Raw genomic sequence first — 21,561 nt, 5'->3', positions numbered from 1 at the left:
GAACGCGCGAGGGCTGCACGGGGGCGCGGGCGGGAGGGGCGTCCAGCGACCGCCGGATTAAGGCTCGGCCACCGGCGGGGGCCCAGGGTCGCTCCTACCGCACCGCGGCCTTGCGCTCCCAGGCTCCCCCTCCATCAGAACTCACCTGTCTGGAGTCTTTGGGCTCCTGGTCCTGGGTCTCCTGGGTCTCCGGCAGCCCAACTGATAAGGGCTTTCTTGTTTATCTGTCATTGGCTTCACGCTAGTCCCTTTCCACCCCCTCCCACCAGGGAGCACCTTCGTGGGATGCATCGGCCCTAATGAGTGCACAGAGGAATGGGTGCAAGGCTTGTGGGGGGTGTTTGGGGCACTCTGGGACTCTGCAAGCATCTCTTGAATGACCACCTTCTTTGGCCACAACTAGGTCGGGGTAGGGAGACTGTGCCAAGACCCAAGTGGAGAATAAAAATAGGAAGGCAAGGGGCCACCTCTGAGAGGATCTTTGGGAGGAGTACAGATTGGTGCCCAGTGTGCCCAGGTGGTGCTGGCTCTGCTGGTTCCCTGCTCAGGAGGCAGCTCTGATGGGTGGGTGGTCCTTTCTCTAGCCTCTCAAATCTTCACTACAGGGCTGGGTTGTAGCTCAGGGTAGGGAGCTTGCTCAGCTTGTGTGAGGCTCTGAGTTAGACCCCTGGCACTGCAAAAAATCCATCCATCAATCAATCATCTTCTTCACTCCTGACCTCCATCCCCTCACGGGTCCCATTTACCCCCACACACTGCTTGCTACTTGCTTTGCTTTTCCATCCTGCTCCCTCAGACAGCCATGCCTGACTCAGCTGCAAACCTGGCACGTTCTCCTTCCCATCCTTGTTTGCACACTCTAGCGTCCTCATTCCTCTCCCCAAACTCTCCTCTTCGCTAAGTGACTTCAGTTTGCACTCTGGGCTGTGAATCTGCTGGGCATTGGACATGGCTGGGGGGACTTCAGAAGGTGTGCCAACCCGGGCAGGGGCAGATGGATATCCACCTAACTACCAGGTGGGTTTGTGCCAGTGTGGGGGGGGGTAGGAAAAGCAGGTGAATATCCACATTTGCATGTCTTTCCCAGTAGGAGTGACTCAGACCAGGGGCTCCAGGTGCAGGCATGGAGGGGTCCTGGATTAGGATGGGTTTTCCTCAGATAGGTCATCTCTGTGGAAGGGGACTAGGACCTCTTCCTTTTTCCTCTTGCACAAGGCCTAGTGCACTGGCCAAGGGGGTGCTGCAGGGTTGCCCCAGTCTCCCCTCAGAGACAGGACTTCCACCCTGGCAGAGCTCAGTCCCAGGCCCTGGTCATTGCTTATGCTCCTCCCCACCAAAATGGATTCATCTTGTGTCCTCTCCCTTTAGACTTTGCTAAGAGAAAACCAGCTGATCTGATTCACTGATGTCTTACAGGAAATTCTATGCATTATTCAAGGCCCTGAGCTGCTGCTTCTTTCATACCTTGTCTGATTGGCCATACTTTGACCTCTCCCATCCGCAAATCCGGACACAACCTACAGCAGTACCACCAGTTGGCACCAATGCATATTCCTGATATCATTATTCTTCTGAGTATGTGACTTGTCTTCCCAATGAGATTTTCAACTCCCTGAGGCAGGGACCTTATCTTTTGCTTCTCATGCACTTCCCTCCACAGCTAATGAAACGAATTAATTTACTCACTCAATATGTATTTCGTGTTGGCCACTCTGCACCAGGCCACTGCTGGTCTGGGTGCTGGGGATACGGCAGGGAGCCAAACACACATCTCTGTCCTTGTGGAACTGACATCCCATGGGGCGGGAGTGAGGGACAGTAAACAAAACAAGGACGATTCTGTAGAGCTAGGGTGGTGATCTAGATGTGTGGAGAACAAGAAAGCAGGAGGGGCCCAAGGAGTGTGGAGGAAGGAGTGTACAATTTTAAAAGGGACAGAGGGAGCATCTCCATGGGTGGGATCATGTGAGCTGAGATGTGCAGGAAGTGCAGGGGTCTAGAGGAAGAGGGTTCCAAGCAGAGGAAGGAGCCAGTGCCAAGCCACCTGGGAGGTTTGAGGAACCTGGAGGAGGGCTGTGGGGCTGGACTCGGTGGACCAGGGGAGGATGAGATGAGGTCACAGAGGTGAGTGGGGAGGATCATGTGCCATATTTGGTGTTACTCTCAGATGGGTGGTTTTGGAGGATTCTGAGAAGAGTGCAGTCCTTACTTTTTTATTTTTATTTTTATTTTTCTGGAGCTGGGGATCAAATCCCAGGCCTTGCCCTTGCTAGGCAAGTACTCTACCACCGAGTGCTTACCACAACTTACCTTTTTTTTTTGGTACCAGGAATTGAACCCGGGGACCCTTTATCACTGAGCTACATCCCTAGCTCTTTTTATTTATTTTTAAAATTTTGAGACAGGGTCTTACTAAGTTGTTTAGGGCCTCACTAAGTTACTGAGGCTGTTCTTGAACTTGTGATCCTCCTGCCTCAGCTTCCTGAATCTCTTGAATTACAGGCATGCACCACTGCTCCTGGCACTAACTGATCTTTAAAGGGATCCCTGTGTTGTTTTGTAGGGTACAGGGTTAGGGAGCAAAGAGGAAGCCCAGAGACCTATGAGGGGGCAGTTACTGAAGCAGAGGTGAGAGTGTGGGTACTGGCCCAGGATGGTGGTGGAAGTGACAAGAAGTTGACAAGAAGTTGGTTCTCATGTATTTTGAAGCCAGAGTCCACAGGGTTTCCCATTAGGTTGACTGTGAGGCATGAGTGGAAGAGGACTGGTCTGAGGTTTCTGACCCCAAGCACTCCAAGGGATGGAGTTTACATTGACTGAGTTGGGGACATCTTCAGGAGAAACACATTTAGGTGGAAGATTAGGAGTTTTTTTTTTTTAAATTTATTTTTATTTTTTTAAAATTTTGTTCTAATTAATTAGGAGTTTGGTTTTGTACCTACTGTTTTTGAGCTGCTAGTGGATTCCTGAGCAGAGATGTCCAGTAGGCAGTTTGGGGGAGGAGGAACTTGGGAGTCATCAGTGAGAGTATTAGTGGTACTTCTGAGCCCACGAGTGTGGCCAAGATGAGCTGGACTGTAGTGCAGATGAAGGGAAGAGTGTTGGAGGCGCAGGAGGGAGACAGAGGGCCCTCTCCCTCTCCCCTTCACCACGAGGTCCCCACGGCACCTGTTGATTCTGGCCAGCCTGGCTTCAACGCCCAGCTCTGCGGTCTATCTTTTAACTTCTAAAATGGAAGTAATAACTAAGTAGATTTAGAAAATTAAACAGCAATATATGAAAACATTAGGTAACTTTCCAATTCTCCGCAGACACCAACTGGATGTTCTGCAATTCAATTTAATTCTGACACTCTCTGCCAGGAGTTAGTGCCAGATCCCACTGCATCCCAGGATGCAGGTCAGCCAGATGGAGGGGATGATTATGGTGAGGCATGGGGGAGGGGTGGAGCCACCAGGGGCACACCACCCTCCTGCACCTCCACGTGCTCTGAACCTGTCCTTTTGAATTTTCCTGGAGCTTCGCTATATAGACATGATTAAATCATTGACCACTGGCCATGAGTTCAACCTCCTGCCAATCTCCAGCTCCTTCTTCCACTCCAGAGGAAGCTGTGATGGGTGGTGGGGCTGAAGTTTCCACCTTTAATCACATGATCAGTTCCACGGGCAACCAGTACCTTGCCCCCTTCCTTAGGGGCTTTCCAAAAGTCCCCTCATTAACATAAATTTAGGTGTGGTTGAAAGGGACTTGAGATGAACAAAATTCATACCATTTCACCCTTATTGTTCTATAACTATTCCAGGAACGGGGGACAGAAAATCCAAATATTATAACAAAAGATGCTCTTATCTGTCTTATCACTTAAGAAGTTAAAAGGGTCTTAGGAGCTGTGGCCAGGAGCTGGGATGGAGCCCAAATGTCAATTTTTTATTATATCATTATTTCCCAGGACTGTGTTGTGCAAAGATTCCAGGTGGAAAAATACAGTGGTCCCAGTTGCGAGGAACTCAGCAGCAAGTGTGGAAGTAGACAGGCCAGGATCAAGTGCTGAGGGTACAAGGGGAGGGGTGCCCCCCAGGAGGGGCCACAGCTGCCTTCACAGAGTAGGAAAGAGGAACTCAACGGGGAGGAAGGAGTCTGCTAGGCTTGGGCTTCAGGGTCCAGGGTTGGGTGGGCATGAGGCCTTGTAGGCTGCCAGGACTGCCTGTGGAGAGCTCCCAGGAAGGGGCCTTGGGGTGACCTGGAGGTTTAGTACAGCTGGATCAGGAAGTGGAGCTAAAAGACCAGTTGGGAAGTGGAAGGAGGTTAGATCAGAAAAGACCTTGTTAGCCAACCCAAGGGGGAGGTGTGGGAGGAACATGAGCTATCAGCTCTGGTATCAGCTCTGTGATTTCAGACAAATTATTTAATCTTTTTTTTTTTGGTACTGAGACTTGAACCTAGGGACTTTACTACTGAGCTACATCCCCAGACCTTTTAATTTTGAGACAAGTTCTTGCTAAATTGCTTAGGGTTTCAGTTGCTGAGGCTGGCCTCGATCTTGTGATCCTCCTACCTCAGTCTCCTGAGTCACTGGGATTACAGGTGTGCACCACACACCTGGCCAAGTTATTTAATCTTCAGATTCAGTTTCTTCCTCTGGAAAATGGTGCTAATGGCCATCCCCTTGCTGGGAAGTTGATGAGAGTTCAGGGGCAACAGGTATGAAGTGCTGAGATAGAGTTGGCCTTGGAAATGGCAGGTGACTGTCATCACTTTCTCCTGGAGATGCTTTGATGATTTTAAGTGCAGGAATGGAATAGATGAATGGAAGGATGGGTGGATGGAAGGATGCAGAGGTGGGTGCATGGATGGATGGATGGAGGGAGGAATGGATAGGTTCTTGGATGGGTGAGTGGGTGGATGGATGAGTGGATGTCCTCAGGGGATGTAGGATTAACCCCAGCCCTGTCTGAAGGGGGAATTTTCAGGCCATAGGATAGGTCAGAGAGGCTAGTCTGGAATGGACCCTGAGACTGGGAAGGCATGAGGCTTCTTGTCCTGCCTTGGAGACTCTAGCTCATGCCCCTGGCTTGGTAAACTTCTCTCATTGGTGTCTCTGGTCTCTTGCAGTTCCTGTATCTCCTCTTTTTGTCTTTCTCTCTTTGTCTTTCTTCCTCTCTCTGTTTCTCTCTACCATGCTCTCACTCTTCTTCCTCTCTTTCTGTCTCTCAATCTGTCTTCTTTTCTCTGTCCTTCCTGTCTGGACAGTAGGATCTCAGAAATTAGATCTGCAGTGTGTGACAGCCCAGACAGGTGGCAGACCCCCACAGGAAAGCTCCAGTGCTAGTCAGGGAGCTGGGGTGGGCTGGGGGTCTCTGAGTGCTTCCTGGAGTCTCTGTTCCAGTCCAGGAGAACTTGCCTTTTAATAGTGGAGAGAGGATGATGTGGTGGGGTGGGGGGGCATGGTTTGTCAGTGACGGAGGGAGTTTCAAAGAGGCCTCTTTGTTGACCTGGAATCCCCTGTTCCCAAGGGAAGGGTGCTATGGAATCTCTTCTTTCCCACTGACTGAGCTGCCTTGTCCCCTAGGCTGGTGGATGACCGCTGTGTGGTGGAACCTGCAGCTGGGGACCTGGACAACCCCCCCAAGAAGTTCCGAGGTAAGACCTCCTCTTCCACTGTTAGTGTCCCTCCCAGGCTCCTGAGTTCTGGACCTGGCTCTGAATTTATTCACCTTATTTGGCCTCAGTGGCCAGATTAGGCTGGACCCTTGCCGTCTGTGGAGTCGCCCTTGGTCTGTGCAGTGCCATCTTGGCACAGTACACCTCTCCCTTTCTGCAGCCACACCCCCTCGCAGGCACACCCACTTCTGGACAGGGGCCCATTCTTTGCCTAAGTCCCTGCCAGCCACAGGGCTTTCTTTGTCTATGTGAATGGACTTTTTCTGAAGGATTAGAGGTGAAAGAGAGTCTCCTCAGGCAGTAGGAGGTCCTGGGGAGAGCCCTTCCATGTGCCTCAGTCTCCCCATCTGTGTGGTAAAGGGATTAGACCTGATGCTTTCCAAGGAATTCTGACCCTGGTTGTGTCCTCGGGCCTTGGCCCTGAGCTTTGTGGGTGACTCCTGCTAGAGGGGCCTCCAAGTCTACACCTAGCTCAGTGCTGTGACCTGGGCGAGTGGCTTCCTGAGTGGGGCCTCCATGTCTTTCAATATCAGTGGGCTTCTCTGTCCAGCCCAGCAGGCCCAAGGGCCTTGTGAAGAGGAAAGGATGTCCTGGCTGTCCCTGTGTCAAACTGTTACTGTTGTGATTACCTGTGAGTTGGGACAGACAGACAAATCCTGGGCATGGTGGGCAGGGTGGGAACAGACCAGAACATGCCTGCTGGTTGCTGCCACCAGGCCTGACATCTGGTTGCTCCTCTCCCCTGGGGGAGGCTAGCTGGGATGCCCTCAAGGGATGAGGGGATGGGGATAAGACAGTCTTGCTGCAGCCTTGGCTGTCTGTCTGCTGGGGTGTAGGGAGAGATGGAGGGGGACGCTCCCAGCTTGCAGTGGGGCCCATGTCTGTTCTTCTGATCCTGCTGTTGCCATGGGATTCTGAGTGGGGGCTTTGCCTGGGGATAGGGTCCTGGGTCAAGTGGGAACTGCCTCTGGCCTGGATCACTCCTCGCCATCAGTCCCCGCTGCCCTCCATATCTGGCCTCTTCCCTGCTCCCTCAGCCGTACCAGCCTCCTGCTGTTGCTTTTGGTTATGGGCCACACTGGCACCCCACAGCCTTGCACTTGCTGTCCCTTTGCCTGGATGTTCTTATCCCACCTATCCTTGTGGCTTGCTCTCAGCGGCCTCAGGTCTAAGGCTTCAGCGAGCCCTTCCCTGACCACCCACAGGAGGCTGTGCCTCTGATCCCGTCTTTTTCACCTGCTCCATTTTTCTCCACAGCTCGAGTCTGACATGCTGCATGTATTTTAATTAATTTTTTAATCATTTGTCTTCCTCGCTGGAATGGCAGCTCTGCCAGGGCGGGGATCTCTTTGAGCTTGTCTTGTTCACAGTTTTATCTGCAGAGTCTGCTGCCTAGTTCTTTCTGAAAAACTAGAGATTGTGTGGTGAGGGCTCCCAGGGGGCCTCTGCCAGTCGGGAAGGGACTGGGACTGAGAGGGGAAGGTTGTGCAGTCAGATCTGTGGAGTGACAGGCTGGCCACAGGGAGGTGGGTGTGGCAGAGAAAGATTTGCTCTAGGCTTCCAGTGGGCAGAGTTTGGGGCCAATTTTTGACAACAAAAAGCCACTTAACAGAACAAATGCTCCTTTGACATCTTGCTTTCCTCTGCTATGGCTTTTTTCCCACACTCCCTGTCTCTTCCTCTCCATTTTCTTGAAGCCTGTGAGTGCCTCCCCCCAGAAACCCTGGGCCATGCCAAGGTCCCCATGGCCTCTGTAGGCCCATCCCTCAAAGTGAAGTGAAGAGACGGATTCAGACTGTACCCACCCCCTCTTGTCTGGCCCAGGCTTTTGGTGTCTTGATGAGGTTCAGAGGCCACTCCAGATTTTCTGTGGTCCTATTTGGACCTGAGAGGAGCTGAGGTTGAACAGGTGCAGGTCTTAGTGCAGCCTTGTGGCTGTTGGGTACAAAGTTGAGCACTTGAACTTGGGGTGAGAGATGTAGATTCCAAACTCCTATTTTGAGCCTAAAGCCCAGAAGAGCCTGGCCTCAAACCAGGAGGCCTCACTTTCATTGTTTCTGTGTCTTTCCTGTAAACACCCTGACCTGGGAGGGGAGGAGGTGTGGGGGCTGTGGCAGGCATTTGAGAAGTTGGCTGGTGGTCATCAAAGATGGCCTTACCCTGAGACCTCCCAGAAGTTCTATCCCCGCCATCTTGGGGTAAGCCTGCCTTTGCAGGGGACTCCCTCAGTCCCCCACAGCTCACCATTCAGTGCTCTGCCAGCTCCCCCTGTACCTGCTGCCCCTGGAGGTCCCCAGCAGGGCTGCAAAGCCTCCATCAGCCCCTGTTTGGTTTCTTGTCTGTGGTTTCAGTTCTGTCCCCCTTCTGAGGCCACCCCAAGCCCCAGCATGTTCAGGGAGTTCTTTCCAGACTTGGCAAGGCCCTGGAAGCCCAGGCTGCTGGCGCCTGAGCATGTGGCACCCCATGCCAGCCCAGCCTCCTGATCCCTGCTTTGCTGCAGGTTTTAGGGTTTGGCTGCTGTGAGTCCTGCCCTGCTGACTGGGCCTGGGGTGGGGGCTCATTGCCTTCCTAGGCCCTTTCTCTTCCCCCCATACTGGGGCAAGGGGAGATCCTCTGCAGAGGGACTTGGCAGCCCTCACCTCTGAGTATACCTTAAGAAAACTCAGAGCTCATTCATCAGTCACAAAGATCCTAGGACAAGTGTGTTGGGGTACCAAACTGTTGGGGGACAGGGAGGAGGAGGAGGGTGACAAGGTGGCCTTTTTCTGTTTGCACAGCTGCTTCTTCTCTGGCCTCCTCCTCTGCTTTACCAGAGCATCTTCCAAACCCAGTTTATTGATGTTATTATTATTATTTAGTCTTATTCCAACTCCATACAAATGTGGAGAGAGAAATAACACTCATCTCATGGACCCACTACTAAGCCATATAAATCCTTTTTGCCACGTTTATTTCAGATCTTTTTACTTTGAAAGAAATAACATAGCTGTGGTGGAAGTGCACCATGCCTTCCTCCTTCCCCATCTCCCTACACCCTCTCCAGAGGAGAGTAATGCTCAGGAATCCGTGTGCCTGTTTTAAGGCATTTGCCCTTAATACATAGGGAAATATCCGTGAACAATGTGAGGTAGTGTCCATTTTTCGAACTCTGTGTGTCGTAGGTAGTCTTCGGTACAAATCTTTTCTGCACTGGTTTTTGAGATTTATCCATGTTGATACATGTGGCTCTGGTTCATATGTTTAATTGCTGGGTAACATTCCACTGGGTGAATTAACTTCAGTCTGTTGCTTGGTGCTGCTGGTGATGGACATGTAGCTCATTTCCAGTTTTGGCAATCATCCACATTGCCGCATTGAGCGTTCTGTGCGAGGCTCCTCGGGCTTGTTTCTCTGGTATGTTCCCATGAGGGGACTTGCTGGGTGGGAGGAAATCTCCTCTCATGAGCAATGACCCTGTTGCCTCCTGCAGGGGCTGTCACCTTCCCACCCTAAGCAGGCTGTGGGTGCAGCTCCCCAGGGTCTACCTGCATCTTTGCCAGTACTGGTTTCATCCCACCTAGATTTCTGGGTGTGAAATGGCATCTTGTTGTGGGTTTTAAAAAAATAGTTTAATTTTTTTCAGTGCTGGGCATGGAAGTTTAAAGTATTTTAATGGCTAACTTACCAGAATAGCCCAGAAAACAGACAGCAGTAAAAACAAGTGCTTGTCTGAAGGACAGCTCAGAAAGGTCTACAGAGTGGACGGACTCTCCTGTAGGAGAAGAGTGCTGCAGACGCCCTTCAGGTGCCATTGATAAGGAATTTACTTGTTTAAAAAAAAGAAAGAAAGAAAATTCAAGTGCTGGCATTGTCCAGAAAAATCAAACAGATTTATTTACAGTTGTTACAGAGCTGAACTGCTGAAACTTGTTCAGGGAAACATTTTGGCTTGCATTAATGCTATACATCCCTGCATTTAGAGTGTATTAAAATTTCACGCATGGTAGCCCAGCGGGGTGGTAGGAGCCTGTGCTCCCAGCTACTCTGGGGCACGAGGATCACTTGAGCCCAGGAGTTCGAGGACAGCCTGGGCATCACAGTGAGACCCAGACTGCCCCCCCCCAAAAAAAAAAAAAAAAAACTAAAACAAAAACAAAAACAAAGAAGAACTCATGCATGAATGAAAATGGGAAAAAATGCCAACACCTGATTTCTGTGTTCACTCACATCATATTTTTAGGTATCTTTCGGCCCCGTGGGGTGGGGGGCTATGAGTCTAATGTTCAGAACTATTAAGAAAAGCAAGAAGAGAATTTAAAAAAAAAAAAAAAATTTATTTTTGAGAATTCATTTATTTTTTTGAGAATGAAATATTTCCCTTCATGGTGAATTCTTATGTGTGTGTAATGGGAATTGAACCCAGGGCTTCACGCTTGCTAAACAAGAGCTCTACCACTGGGTCACACCTCTAGTCTGTTAGTGCATTCTTTTTTTGTTGTGGTTACTGGGGATTGGACCCGGGGGCACTTCACCACAGAGCTACATTCCCAGCCCTTTTTTTTTTTTTTTTTTAATTTTTTTTTTAAAGTTGTCAATGGACCTTTATTTATTTATATGTGGTGCTGAGAATGGAACCCAGTGCCTCACACATGCTAAGCAAGCCCTCTACCCCTGAGTTACAATCCCAGCCCTTTTTATTTTTTATTTAAGACAGGGTCCCTTTAAGTTGCTAAGGCTGGCTTCCAGTTTGGGATTCTCCTGCCTCAGCCTTCAAGTCACTGGGATTACAGGCACACTACACAGTGTCCAGATAAACATAATTCCTGTTGTGGTTTTAATTTGAATTTCTGAGACCACTAGTGAGGTTGAGCATCTGTTTATACGTGTACTGGCCACTTAAATTTTTGTTCTTGGGCTGGGATTGTAGGCTCAGTGGTAGAGCGTATGCTTTGCTTATGTAATCCCAGCTCTGCAAGACAAAGACAGAAAACCAAAACGAAATAAAAAGTCCTATTCTTACTCATCAAGATTAAAGCATGGTCCCCAACCCCAACCCCAACCTGTTCCCATCCCCAGGGGCCACCATACTAGAAAATGTGACTAGGGAGTTTATTTATATGGTTAAAACATCAAAATGTTATGCAGTCCAGTGACTCCAGAAGCTAAAACAGGAGGATCATGAGTTCAAGCCCAGCCTGGGCAGCTTAGTGAGTTCTTGTCTTGAAATAAAAAATAAAAAGGGCTGGGAATGTGGCTCCATGGTAGAACACTTGCCCTGCTTGCAGTCCCCAACACTGCAAAAAAAAAAAAAAAAAAAAAAAAAAATTGATACCAGCATACCTTGAGAATCTTGTTCCCACTCTCTCCCTGCCAACTCACTGCCCCTTCAGGGAATTATTTTAGTTTCTTTTGTATTTTCTAGTGTTTTCTTTTCCCTTTTTGGTACTGGGGATTGAAACCAGGGGGGACTTCTACTGAGTTACATCCCCAATCTTTTTATTTATTTATTTTTTAAATTTTGAGACAGGGTCTCGCTAAGTTGTTCAGGGCTCTGCTAACTTGCTGAGGCTGGCTTTGAACTTGTCATCTTCCTGCCTCAGTCCACTGAGTTGCTGGGGTTGCTGGGATTACGGCGCTGTGCCACTGTGCCCGTTCAGTGTTTCTTAATGCAAAAACAAGCATATATTCACATTTCTCCTCTTTCTCACATGAAGGTAGTGTTCTGTATCACTGTTCTGTGCTTCGCTGCTTTTCCTTTGTCAGTCATCCTATGGAGAGAGGTGGGAGAGGTTGGGATTCGAGATTCCCACCAGTACTCCCGCTAGCTGCCCCCACTTCCGCCCGTTGTCATACCATTTTACACCCTGACAGCTTTGTAACAATCCCACTTAGTTCTTTTCATTGTTCCTTCTGTTATGCTTATTCCACTGTTTTTGGATTTATCAATTTTAAATAGTATCCATTTGTGTCTTTATTTGTTGTTTTTTTTGGGGGGGGGTCACAGGAATTAAACCCAGCAGTGCTTAACCACTGAGCCACATCCATAGCACCCTACCTTTCTTTTTATCTTATTCTGAGTCAGGGTGTTGGTAAGTTCCTTAGTGCCTCACTAAGTTGCTGAGGCTGCCTTTGAACTTGGGATCCTCCTGCCTCAGCATTCTTAGCGGCTGGGATTACAGGTGTGCACCACCACACCCGGTCCATTTGTGTCCTTCTAAGATAGATGAAAATTTAGCTTGTGCGACCCACTTCTCCTTTCCTAGCCTGCATCCTCCCCAAGGTATCCTGATTCTTCCTTGTCACCTTTATAAATCCAAGTATCCCATTTACCCCCTTTAAAGTGGCCTATCCCGAAGGCTGGGAACGTAGCTCCGTGGTAGAGTGCCCCTGCGTGGCATGCCCAGACCCCGGCTTCTATCCCCAGCACTGCAAAAAGAGAAAAGTATGTGCCCAGCCACCCCTCACCACCCCTAGCTCGTCCCTCAGACTGCGGAGTTGGTGCTGTTTGAAGCTCCCCACCCCAGGGATGATTCTACATGGCAGCAGTGGGTTTTTGGATTGAGACCCTTCTTAGTTTCCGGTGATTGTCAATCCGGTTGTAGCCTCACAATCCTTGTGCCCTCTCACTCCCAGGCACACGCAGCCTTGTCTTTTCTCTTGGCCTGTGGTGCTGCGGCTCCTGCCTGCCCAATCTCCTTGCTTCCCTTCCCCCTTTCCTCTCTCTGCCCTTCAGCCCTGCTGTTTGATGAGAAGGAAGGTTCTGGGGTTCTGACAGGGCTGCCTTTGGGCAACGCACACAGCACAGTAAAAGAGTGGAGATATTCATTTGCTTATTTATTCCATAAGCATCTTCTGACATGTACCGTGGGTGGTCAGGGCTGTGAACGAGGACCTGTGCAGAGGCAAAGATGGATCTGACAGTTTTCAGGCAGTGAATTTCCATGCAAGTGCAGAGAGATAGGGAGCAGGAGGGGGCTTGCATGGCAGGCTGAGGGACGAGGGTCTTCATGCAAACACAGGCTCTGACCCTTCAATGGCTTGTAAAGTCCCTTTAATGGGGTTCACCTGGCCTTTAAAGAATTGGATAGGATGGATTTAGAATATGCAAATCATACTCAACATTGTTATTGTTTCATTAATTTTTTTTTCTTCAGATCTGGCTCTTCTTAAATATATCCAGTGAGTTTTCAATTTTGGTTATGGAGTTTTTTTATTCTAGAAATTCCATTTGGTTCATTTTTAGTCTGTGGTGTTACTTTTACAGTTGCCTGTTCTCTGCAGGGATCTTCAGGCTTTTCTTTTATTGATGGAGTGGAGAAGGCCTCTCTGCTCTCCAGGATGTCTTGTCTGAAGTCTCTGCACGTCTGTTTCTGGGTCTACTTTTGCGGATTGTCTCCTTGATAGAGTCTGCTTCTAGGGCTCTGGTTCTCTGATTGTCATTATTGCATTGAAGTCTGTTGTGGGTGGTGGTGGACCAGGACAAAGGAACCCTCCTTTAGAGAGGCCTGTCAGGCCACCTACGGCCACACACCCGGAGGCATCACCGATCTCAGTCTGCCTGAAGCCCAGCTCCAGTATGGGGCTTCTTGAGCTAACCAGGGGTTTCCACCTGGGCTCCAGTTCCGGTAGGGGCTGTTGAACTCTGGGCTGAGCTTGCTTGTGAGGATAGCCTTCTTGAGTCTCAGTCTCTTGTTAGAACCCTGCCCTTATACTTGGCGAAACTGTCAAAATATATGTTTTCTGGAGTCTGCAAGTATCCTCAGGGTGAAAGAAGCTTGGGTGTTTCTCTGTTTGCCCTGTTTCCTGCCCACACCCCCTGCCCTCCATACTGAGGATTGAACCCAGGGGCACCCTCCCACTGAGCCCCATCCCCAGCCCTTTTTACTCTTTATTTTGAGACGGGGTTTGCTAAGTTGTCCAGGCTGGCCTTGAACTTGGGCTTGTCCTGCCTCACTCAGCCTCTGGAATGGCTGGGATTCCAGTGTGCACCCCTGCGCCTGGCCTTGTTTCCCTTTCGATCATCACTTCTGGCTGGAGAGTTCCTCTCTGACTTGTCAGTTCAAGAAGTCTTAAAATAACAGATATTTGAAAAATCCAGTGATTTCAGTTGTCCGGTTGGGTTGGTCCAGACATGGTGAGCATGGATCTCGGCCCTTTCAGACCCAGAGCCCACTGCAGCCAGGGCAGGGAGTCCTCATGCTGTTTTATGGCAGGTGTTTCTTAGGTGGGATGACGTCAAAGAGCTTGAGACCCTGGCTGTAGGGCAGCACCTGTCTCTGCCCCTTCTCCTCTCTCTGGATTAGGGTGATGGGGGGGATATGTGTGCGGAGACCAAGGAGTGACAATCAATGGCCAAGGCCTTGGGGTCCTGGCCTCACTGCCTTCCCCTGGCTCCAGGTCCACCCAGACTCAGGGCCTGAACCTCTCCCACAGCCTCAGCCCAGGTCACCAAATTGATGGGTGACCAGCAGGAGTTTCACCATCTCTGCACCTCTCCTGCCTGACCCCTGTTCCCATACGTGTTCCGTGTTCCTGCCAGGAGGGCCCTGTCCTGTTCCTAGACACACCAAATCCTTCCCTACCTTTTACCCTTATTCCAGTTATGGAGGCCATCCCTCTTCTTCTCTTAAAAGCTAATTTGAGCCAGGCCCAGTGGTGCCACATGCCTGTAATCCCAGCATCTTGGGGAGGCTGAGGCAGGAGGATTGTGAGTTCAAACCCAGTCTCAGCTACTTAGCAAGGCCCAAGCAATTCAGTGAGACCCTGTCCCTAAATAAAATAAAGTATAATAAAGGACTGGGGATGTGGCTCAGTGGTTAAGTGCCCCTGGGTTCAATTCCTGGTACTAAAAGTAGCTAACATCAAGGCCCCTTATCCATGAGGACATCTTTTCTATCTATTAATCTGGCAGACATCTGCTGAGCCCAGGCTGGGGCTGTGGATACTTTGTTTAGTTCAGTAAGGGCCTGTCTGCCTGCCCCTGAGTCTGGCGAGGGCATCAAAGAATAGACAGATCAGCCTGTCAGAACCAGAGCTCCCTTTAAAATTATGAAGTGGAGTTCATAAATGATATAATATGTCCATGTTTATATAATGTGAAATGATATCAGTCCAGGGCCAGTGAGCTTAGAGCCAGAGGAGAAATGAGGCCAGTATAATGCCCTAGATGTGACAAAAGAGGAGGAAAAAAATAAAAAGCAATTTATAATAAGATAGCATCTTTTTCCCCCCCCAGTACTGGGGATTGCACCCAGGGGCTCTACCACATTCCCAGGGTCTTAATAAATTGCTGAGGGTCTGGCTAAGTTGCCCAGGCTGGCCTCGAACTTGCCATCTTCCTAGCATGATAATATTTATTTTAAAAGTAAATGTTGAAGGACTGGGGGTGCTGCCCAGTGATAGAGTGCGTGCCTGGCATGGGTCAAGGTCCTGGGTTCAGCACCTAGCATGGGAGGGAAAAACAAAACCAAAGAAGTAAATGTTGGGCACAAGTAGAAGCCCCAATGAAGCAGTCACACGCCTGCCTCTGAGTCATGAATATGGCACCCACAAATGCACATGTGTGAAAGAGTTCTAAAACAAAAAAGACGGGGCCAGCACGTCATCAGCACCCAGAATCCGTCCTTTCTCCTGTTGCAGAAGGGTCTCTGGAGACCAGAGTGAGGAAAGCGTCTTACTCTTTCTGGAGTGTGACCTGTCCTTCAGAGAGTCCCCTCCAAGGGCTGGGCTGTTATATTCATCATAATCCAGGATGCTGTCAATCTTCTGGGTTCTCCCAACCACTTCTCTAGTCCCACTGGGGCAGGAGGGTGGAAGCAGAGCTGCAGGTTGGGGGTCCTTCAGGGAGGCTTTGAGCCCCAGATGAACCTCTGACCCCCATCCCCGCAGACTGCCTCTTCAAGGTGTGCCCCATGAACCGCTACTCGGCCCAGAAGCAGTACTGGAAGGCCAAGCAGACCAAGCAGGACAAGGAGAAGATCGCCGACGTGGTGTTGCTGCAGAAGCTGCAGGTGTGTGTGCACCTGTCTGTGCACCAGGAACCTGGGTGTGCACTAGGGCCTTTGCTTGTCAGGGGGCTCTGGGGCTGTGGAGTGGCTTTTAAAAGCCAGTGAAGGAGAATGGTGTGATTGCTGTGATTGAGCAAGGGCTGGCGAGCAGAGTGACCAATAGTCTGTGTAAGTCCTTTTTACCAATTAGAGGGTGCCCTTTCCTCCAGGCTGGTGTAGCCCTATGCCAGGGCACATGGCTCAGTTAGTGGGATGTGGACACCACAGTGCAGTGAACAGCACCTACAACTATGCATGGACTTATGGTAGCTCCTGAGACGAGGCTCCAGAGAATCCAGCTTGAGAACCCTGGATCTAGTCTTAACCTCCATATTTTTTTTTTTTTTTTCTCAGTGCTGGGGATTTGAACCCAGGGCCTTGTGCTTGCGAGGCAGGCACTCTACCAACTGAGCTATAGCTCCTGACACTCCCCTATGTTTTATAGAGCTGGATCCTGGGGCCCTTAGATGGGACCTGTCTGTCCTCAGTCGTTCCACGAGTTTGCAGTAGAGCTGAGAGTGTCTCCAGGTCTCAGATTCACTTTGGGTTTCTTGGACACATGGACGGTGTCATGGTGCTGGGTCCTGGTGGGCTCAGTTCCCCAGCCCCCCAAGTGCTGATGTCAGAGTGGGAGTTGACCTGCAGCTTTGTGGCTGTTCCCAAGACCCGCCCTTGGTCAGGTGCTCTACCCTTTGTCACGCAGACCTTTCCTCTGTCCCCTTCTCCTGGGCCCCTGCTCTGAGGAGGTGGGACTGAACTGGGAGCAGGGTGGGCCCTGCCCTAGAGCTGTGACCTGGGCTGGAAGTAGGGGCCAGCGGGGGGCTGCCTGAGCTCTGGTCCAAGTAACACCACCTCTCTTCTGGGAGCGGGCCGTCCTGGATGCTGCTGCGGCCGAGGCGGGCGGGGGTCTGGCCGGGGCAGGGCATTCACACCGCACAGCCACATACTCAGAGTCACGTGTGCAGCTTTGTGGAATGTCACACGGTGTGTGGTGTGGCTCCCCACTGAGCGGGAGGAGAGGACAGGGTGGTGCTCTTGGAGAGTGCCAGCGTGATGGAGGAGACAGAGCACCTGTCCTCAGGCAGCTTTCAGTTCAATGGGACAGAGTGCTTAAAAAGGTGTCCCTAATGGGAGGTCAAACAAATCCTTAGAGCCACCAGAGCTGAAGGCATCAGAGTCGCATGTGGCCAGTTGGGGACGGCTTCCTGGAGGCAGTGGACAGGAGCCACTCAGCCTCCAGGGTCTTGGCCCAGTGGAGCAGAGCGGGGAGCCAGGGAATGACCCTAAACATGCCCCTTCCAGGGCCTGGCCTGGGGAGGGTCTCAGACAGGGGCATCGAGTCTGGTGAGAGGGGGTGGAGGTGAGGCACAGTTTAGGTTGTTGGGGGGTGTCAGGGGGCAGGGGGATCAAGGGCCTGCTGGCATGGCCCCTCCAGGGGTGGGGCTCCTGGGCTGTGTGTGCTCTGGGACCTGGGGCTGCCCCTCTGCTCTCTGAGCCCCAGACCCTCATCAATCACGAGTTAGGGGCAGGGTCTCAGGGGGCCCTGGGGCTTGTGGTGAATGTGTGCCCCCTTCATCTCCCTGTGTGTCTGTCCAGCATGCGGCCAAGATGGAGCAGAAGCAAAACGACACTGAGAACAAGAAGGTGCACGGGGACGTGGTGAAGTACGGCAGTGTGATCCAGGTGCGCCTGTGGGCCCTGCCCCTCCCTCCCTGCTGAAGGGGCGGGCTGGGGCTGGGGTTCTGGTGGCAGCAGACAGTGTCCTCGGGGTGTGCGTGTGCCCTAGTGGGTGGCTCTCAACTGTACCTGATGCTGTGTGTGGCCTAAGCAGCTGTGCCCAGGGGAGCACATCTGGGGCTACCTTGTCTGCTCTCAAATCTGGGCTCTGCCACCTTAATGGTGTGACCTCAGGCAAGTGACTTATCTTCCTGGTGCCTCTGTTTCCCCATCTGTAAAAGCAGGCCAGTGATAGTGTCTGCTTTGGGGTTGCTGTAAGATTGCATGAACTTTCACCTGTCAAGTTTTGAGAACAGCTGCTTTTCTGTGCTCACCTGGCTGCTCTGCAGGATGGTCACGTTGGTGGCTCTGTGTGCCTCTGTCTGGTTCATGACGGTGTGTCTGACTCTATATGTGCATCAAGGCTGTGACCCAGGGTCCTGTGGCCCCCCTTCCTCTCCGAGGGGCTGGCCTCCTTGGGCCTGGTGACCTCACTGCTGCCTCACCTGACCCCAGCTCCTGCACATGAAGAGCAACAAATACCTGACCGTGAACAAGCGGCTGCCAGCTCTGCTGGAAAAGAACGCCATGCGGGTGACCCTGGACGCCACAGGCAACGAGGGCTCCTGGCTCTTCATCCAGCCCTTCTGGAAGCTGCGGAGCAATGGGGACAACGTGAGCACAGGGCTGGGGCAGCAGGATCCTGGGCCTCTCCAGAGGGTCTTCCATAGGGTCTTGATGTGGGACTGAGGAGGCCATGCCCATTTCTTAGAAGGGCAGACTGAGACCCCAAGGGAGGCCTGGAGGCCTGGCATTGATAGGTGCCCCTGCCTTTCCCACCCTCAACCTGCTCTGCCTGTCCCCCAAAGGTGGTCGTGGGGGACAAGGTGATCCTGAATCCTGTCAACGCCGGGCAGCCTCTGCACGCCAGCAATTACGAGCTCAGTGACAATGCAGGCTGCAAGGAGGTGAGTTGGGCAGGACAGAGGAGGAACTCCCACAGCCTGGTTTTCCACACCCCTCCCTACCTCCACCTCTGCCTCCAGGTGGAGGGCGCTGGTGGAGGGGGGCCTCACCGCTCCCCACCTGTCTCTCAGTCTTGGCCTTGTCCTCCTCCCCACGGCTGGGGTCTGGGGACTCTGGCTGCAGAAGCCACCCTGTCCTTATGCTGCAGTGGGGGCTGGCTTGCTCCTCCCAGCAGCCCTCCTGGCCACTGCTGGCGGTGGGGTCAGGCCCGCCTCATGCGCCTCTCGGTGCCTCCCAGGTCAACTCTGTGAACTGCAACACCAGCTGGAAGATCAACCTGTTCATGCAGTTCCGGGACCACCTGGAGGAGGTGTTGAAGGGGGTAAGATGGGGACCCCCACACCCACCTGCCTGCCGCCTAGTCCCTCCCTGGCCGTCCCCTCTCCTTCCTTCTTCTTTCTGTACCAGGCCCCAGGCCCCTGGCCACCCCCAGACTCTGCACCCCTCCAGCCTCCCTCCTCCCACACGTGCCCCATCTGAAGCCCCTTCCCTGGTCTCTGGTCATGGCCCTCCCTGTCTCCCCTCCTCCCTGGCTGACCTCAGTCTTCTCTTCTGATTAGGGGGTGTCAGTAGATTGGAGTCCCTCTCTCTCACCTTGTGGCAGCCCAGGTCCTTTGTCCCCTCCTCTGCCCTTGCTCCACGTATTCAGCCCGGCTTCCATCTTGTGCCTCTCCTTGGCAAGAAGGAGGGGCTGCCTGTCCCCTGGTCCCAGACATGCTGGTGTGGGCTCTAGGAGAGCAGGGTCTTGCCAGGCCAGAGGGGGTTGGGCCTGCAGGGTCAGGGTGACCTGGAATATACCGCAGCAAAGACCAGGTGGGACCAGCTCTGAGGGCAGAGAAACCCTGAAAACCAGACGTGGGGGATGAGGGGAGTGCAGAGGTGTCCCAGTGGCTGCAGGGGTGCGGCCAGCCTGTGGGGGGCAGATGGGAGAAGCTGATTTGGGGAGTAGCGGAGGGTGTGGGGCCCCAGCTAGGGAATCAGACAGGTACTCCTGGCTGATACCTGTTAAAGGGATAAGCGACTGTCTTGAGAGCAGCTGCTGCCTTGGGAAGCGCATGGTGGCACCCGCTGCCCTCCTCAGCCGGATGCTGTTTTAGACTTCCTGGCAGTGCAGCCGCTTGGCCCACCCTCCCTGCCCTCCCAGGCTGTCCCCGTCCACCTGTGCTCTGCCTAAGTGCCGGCTCCCTCCCTCCCTGAGTCTGCACACAGTCCACGCTTGAGTCAGAGCCCAGCCCCTGCCTCCCTCTCCCCGAAGCCTCCCTGATGCCACACGCCAGCCCTGACTCAGTGGCACTTAGGAAGTGGAGCAGTGCTCGGGCCTCTCCCTGTGCTGATCCTCCAGAGCAGCTTCTGGGGGGTCGAGCTACTAGATTCCAGGCAGCTCAGAAACAAGACTTTCTCGCCCCTGTACTCACCCTGCACTGCCTGGGCGCAGATGTCACTAGGTTCTGCCTCAGTGACTGCAGCCATTCACTCATTCCCTCCCATGGTCACTTACAGAGGTTCACTCTGTAAGTGTTTAGTGCCACCTTTGGTGTAGGGGAGGCTGCTAATGCCATCTGTGACCATCATCCAGGACCTTGGGTGGCAGGCTTACGGGAGGAGGAGGTGTGCAGGAGGGATGGAGGCTTGGGCCCTGGAACCCAGGCAGGACTCATGTCCCATTTGCCACTAGCAAGGGGGCCCTTGGCAGGATAACTACCTTCTCTGTACCTGAGTTTCCCCACCCATAAAGTGGGGATAATGATGTACTACCCAGTAGTTAGTGTAGAATCAGGTGAGGAAGTTCTTGTGCAAACAGTGTTTGCACAGTGACTGTGCAAGTGTAAGAGTTCAGTGTTACTTCATTAAACATCTGGTCCTCACAACTTCTGCAGGAGGTCAGGGTATTCCCATTTTACAGAAGAGGCAACTGAGGTTAAGAGAAGTTAAGCGACTGGGTGCAGTTGGTACATGCTTGAAATCCCAGCAACCCGGGGAGTCTGAGGCAGGAGGATCACAAGTTCGAGGCCAGCCTGGGCAACTTAATGAGACCCTGCCTCAAAATAAAAAATAAAAAGAATTGGGGTTATAACTCAGAGGTAAAGCATTCTGGGTTCAATCCCTAGTACTTTAAAAAAAAAAAAAAAAAAAAGTTAAGAAGGTCATACAGTTTTTATAAATACAGAGGGAGGATCTAAGCTTTGGTCTTTTTCCAAAGCTATTGAGATGAACAGGCCACACCCCTGCCTTCCAGCTGCTCCAGTGGGGGAGGAAAAAATGGGCATGAACTCCCAACAGGCAGCAAGGGCCCCAGGAGAGGGCAGCCATGGCCTGGGAGACCAGGGGAGCCCGCCTGCCTTCTGGGAGAGGTGACTGAAGATGGCTGTTAGAGGCGAGGTGGGGCATCCAGGGGGACGGGTAGGGAGGGACGTGTCAAGGATGAGTTTGAACGTGGCTTGGGGGTCTGTGTGGGCCGTGGGCAGTGCCTGGCTATGCTGATGGGCCCGGGCTGCCCTCTGGTGGGGCCCATCTCCAGTGTCCCTGCCTGCTGGCCCTGGAAGGAGGAAGAGGGGCCCTGTGTCACTGAGAAGAGAGGGCCCAGGTCCCTCCTAAAGCCACACCACCCTGCCTGCAGGGAGATGTGGTGCGGCTGTTCCACGCGGAGCAGGAGAAGTTCCTGACGTGTGACGAGTACAAGGGCAAGCTGCAGGTGTTCCTGCGTACCACCCTGCGCCAGTCCGCCACCTCGGCCACCAGCTCCAACGCCCTCTGGGAGGTGGAGGTCAGAGCCCTGCACCTGGACTCCGCCCCTCCCCTTCCTCTGGAGGCCGGGCTGTCTACCCCTCCTCTCCTCTGAGCCCCTCTGGAGCAAGAGGCAACCACTTGCCCAGTGATGTCCAGGCCTCCTGGGGTCTGGGCTCCCCGTCCCTGTTCAGTCTCTCACCTCTGCATCCCCCCAGGTGGTCCACCACGACCCCTGCCGAGGAGGAGCTGGCCACTGGAATGGCCTCTATCGCTTCAAGCATCTGGCCACAGGCAACTACCTGGCTGCCGAGGTGAGTGGGAGGCAGAGGGCATTCTGGGAGCTCAGGCTGCGTGTGTGCTCCCCAGGGCATGTGGGGCGCGTGTGCACACCTCTGCACACACA

At 52.4% G+C, this 21,561-nt stretch overlaps 1 protein-coding gene across 1 annotated transcript in view; it reads left to right on the top strand.

Annotated features, from left to right (window-relative positions):
* Positions 1 to 21,561, top strand: part of Itpr3 (inositol 1,4,5-trisphosphate receptor type 3) — a 62,374-nt gene that overhangs the window by 9,380 nt on the left and 31,433 nt on the right. Inside the window, exons 2-9 of the mRNA XM_047558116.1 lie at positions 5,573 to 5,643; positions 15,532 to 15,653; positions 17,286 to 17,372; positions 17,922 to 18,080; positions 18,275 to 18,373; positions 18,670 to 18,753; positions 21,049 to 21,195; positions 21,374 to 21,469. Of these exons, the coding sequence (XP_047414072.1) occupies positions 5,573 to 5,643; positions 15,532 to 15,653; positions 17,286 to 17,372; positions 17,922 to 18,080; positions 18,275 to 18,373; positions 18,670 to 18,753; positions 21,049 to 21,195; positions 21,374 to 21,469 (865 nt within the window). The remainder of the gene's footprint in view (positions 1 to 5,572; positions 5,644 to 15,531; positions 15,654 to 17,285; positions 17,373 to 17,921; positions 18,081 to 18,274; positions 18,374 to 18,669; positions 18,754 to 21,048; positions 21,196 to 21,373; positions 21,470 to 21,561) is intronic.

Source organism: Sciurus carolinensis, chromosome 7 (assembly GCF_902686445.1).
Source record: "Sciurus carolinensis chromosome 7, mSciCar1.2, whole genome shotgun sequence".
NCBI lineage: Eukaryota > Metazoa > Chordata > Mammalia > Rodentia > Sciuridae > Sciurus > Sciurus carolinensis.
Note: the sequence above shows the minus strand (reverse complement) of the source record. Positions and strands in the feature narration are given on the sequence as shown.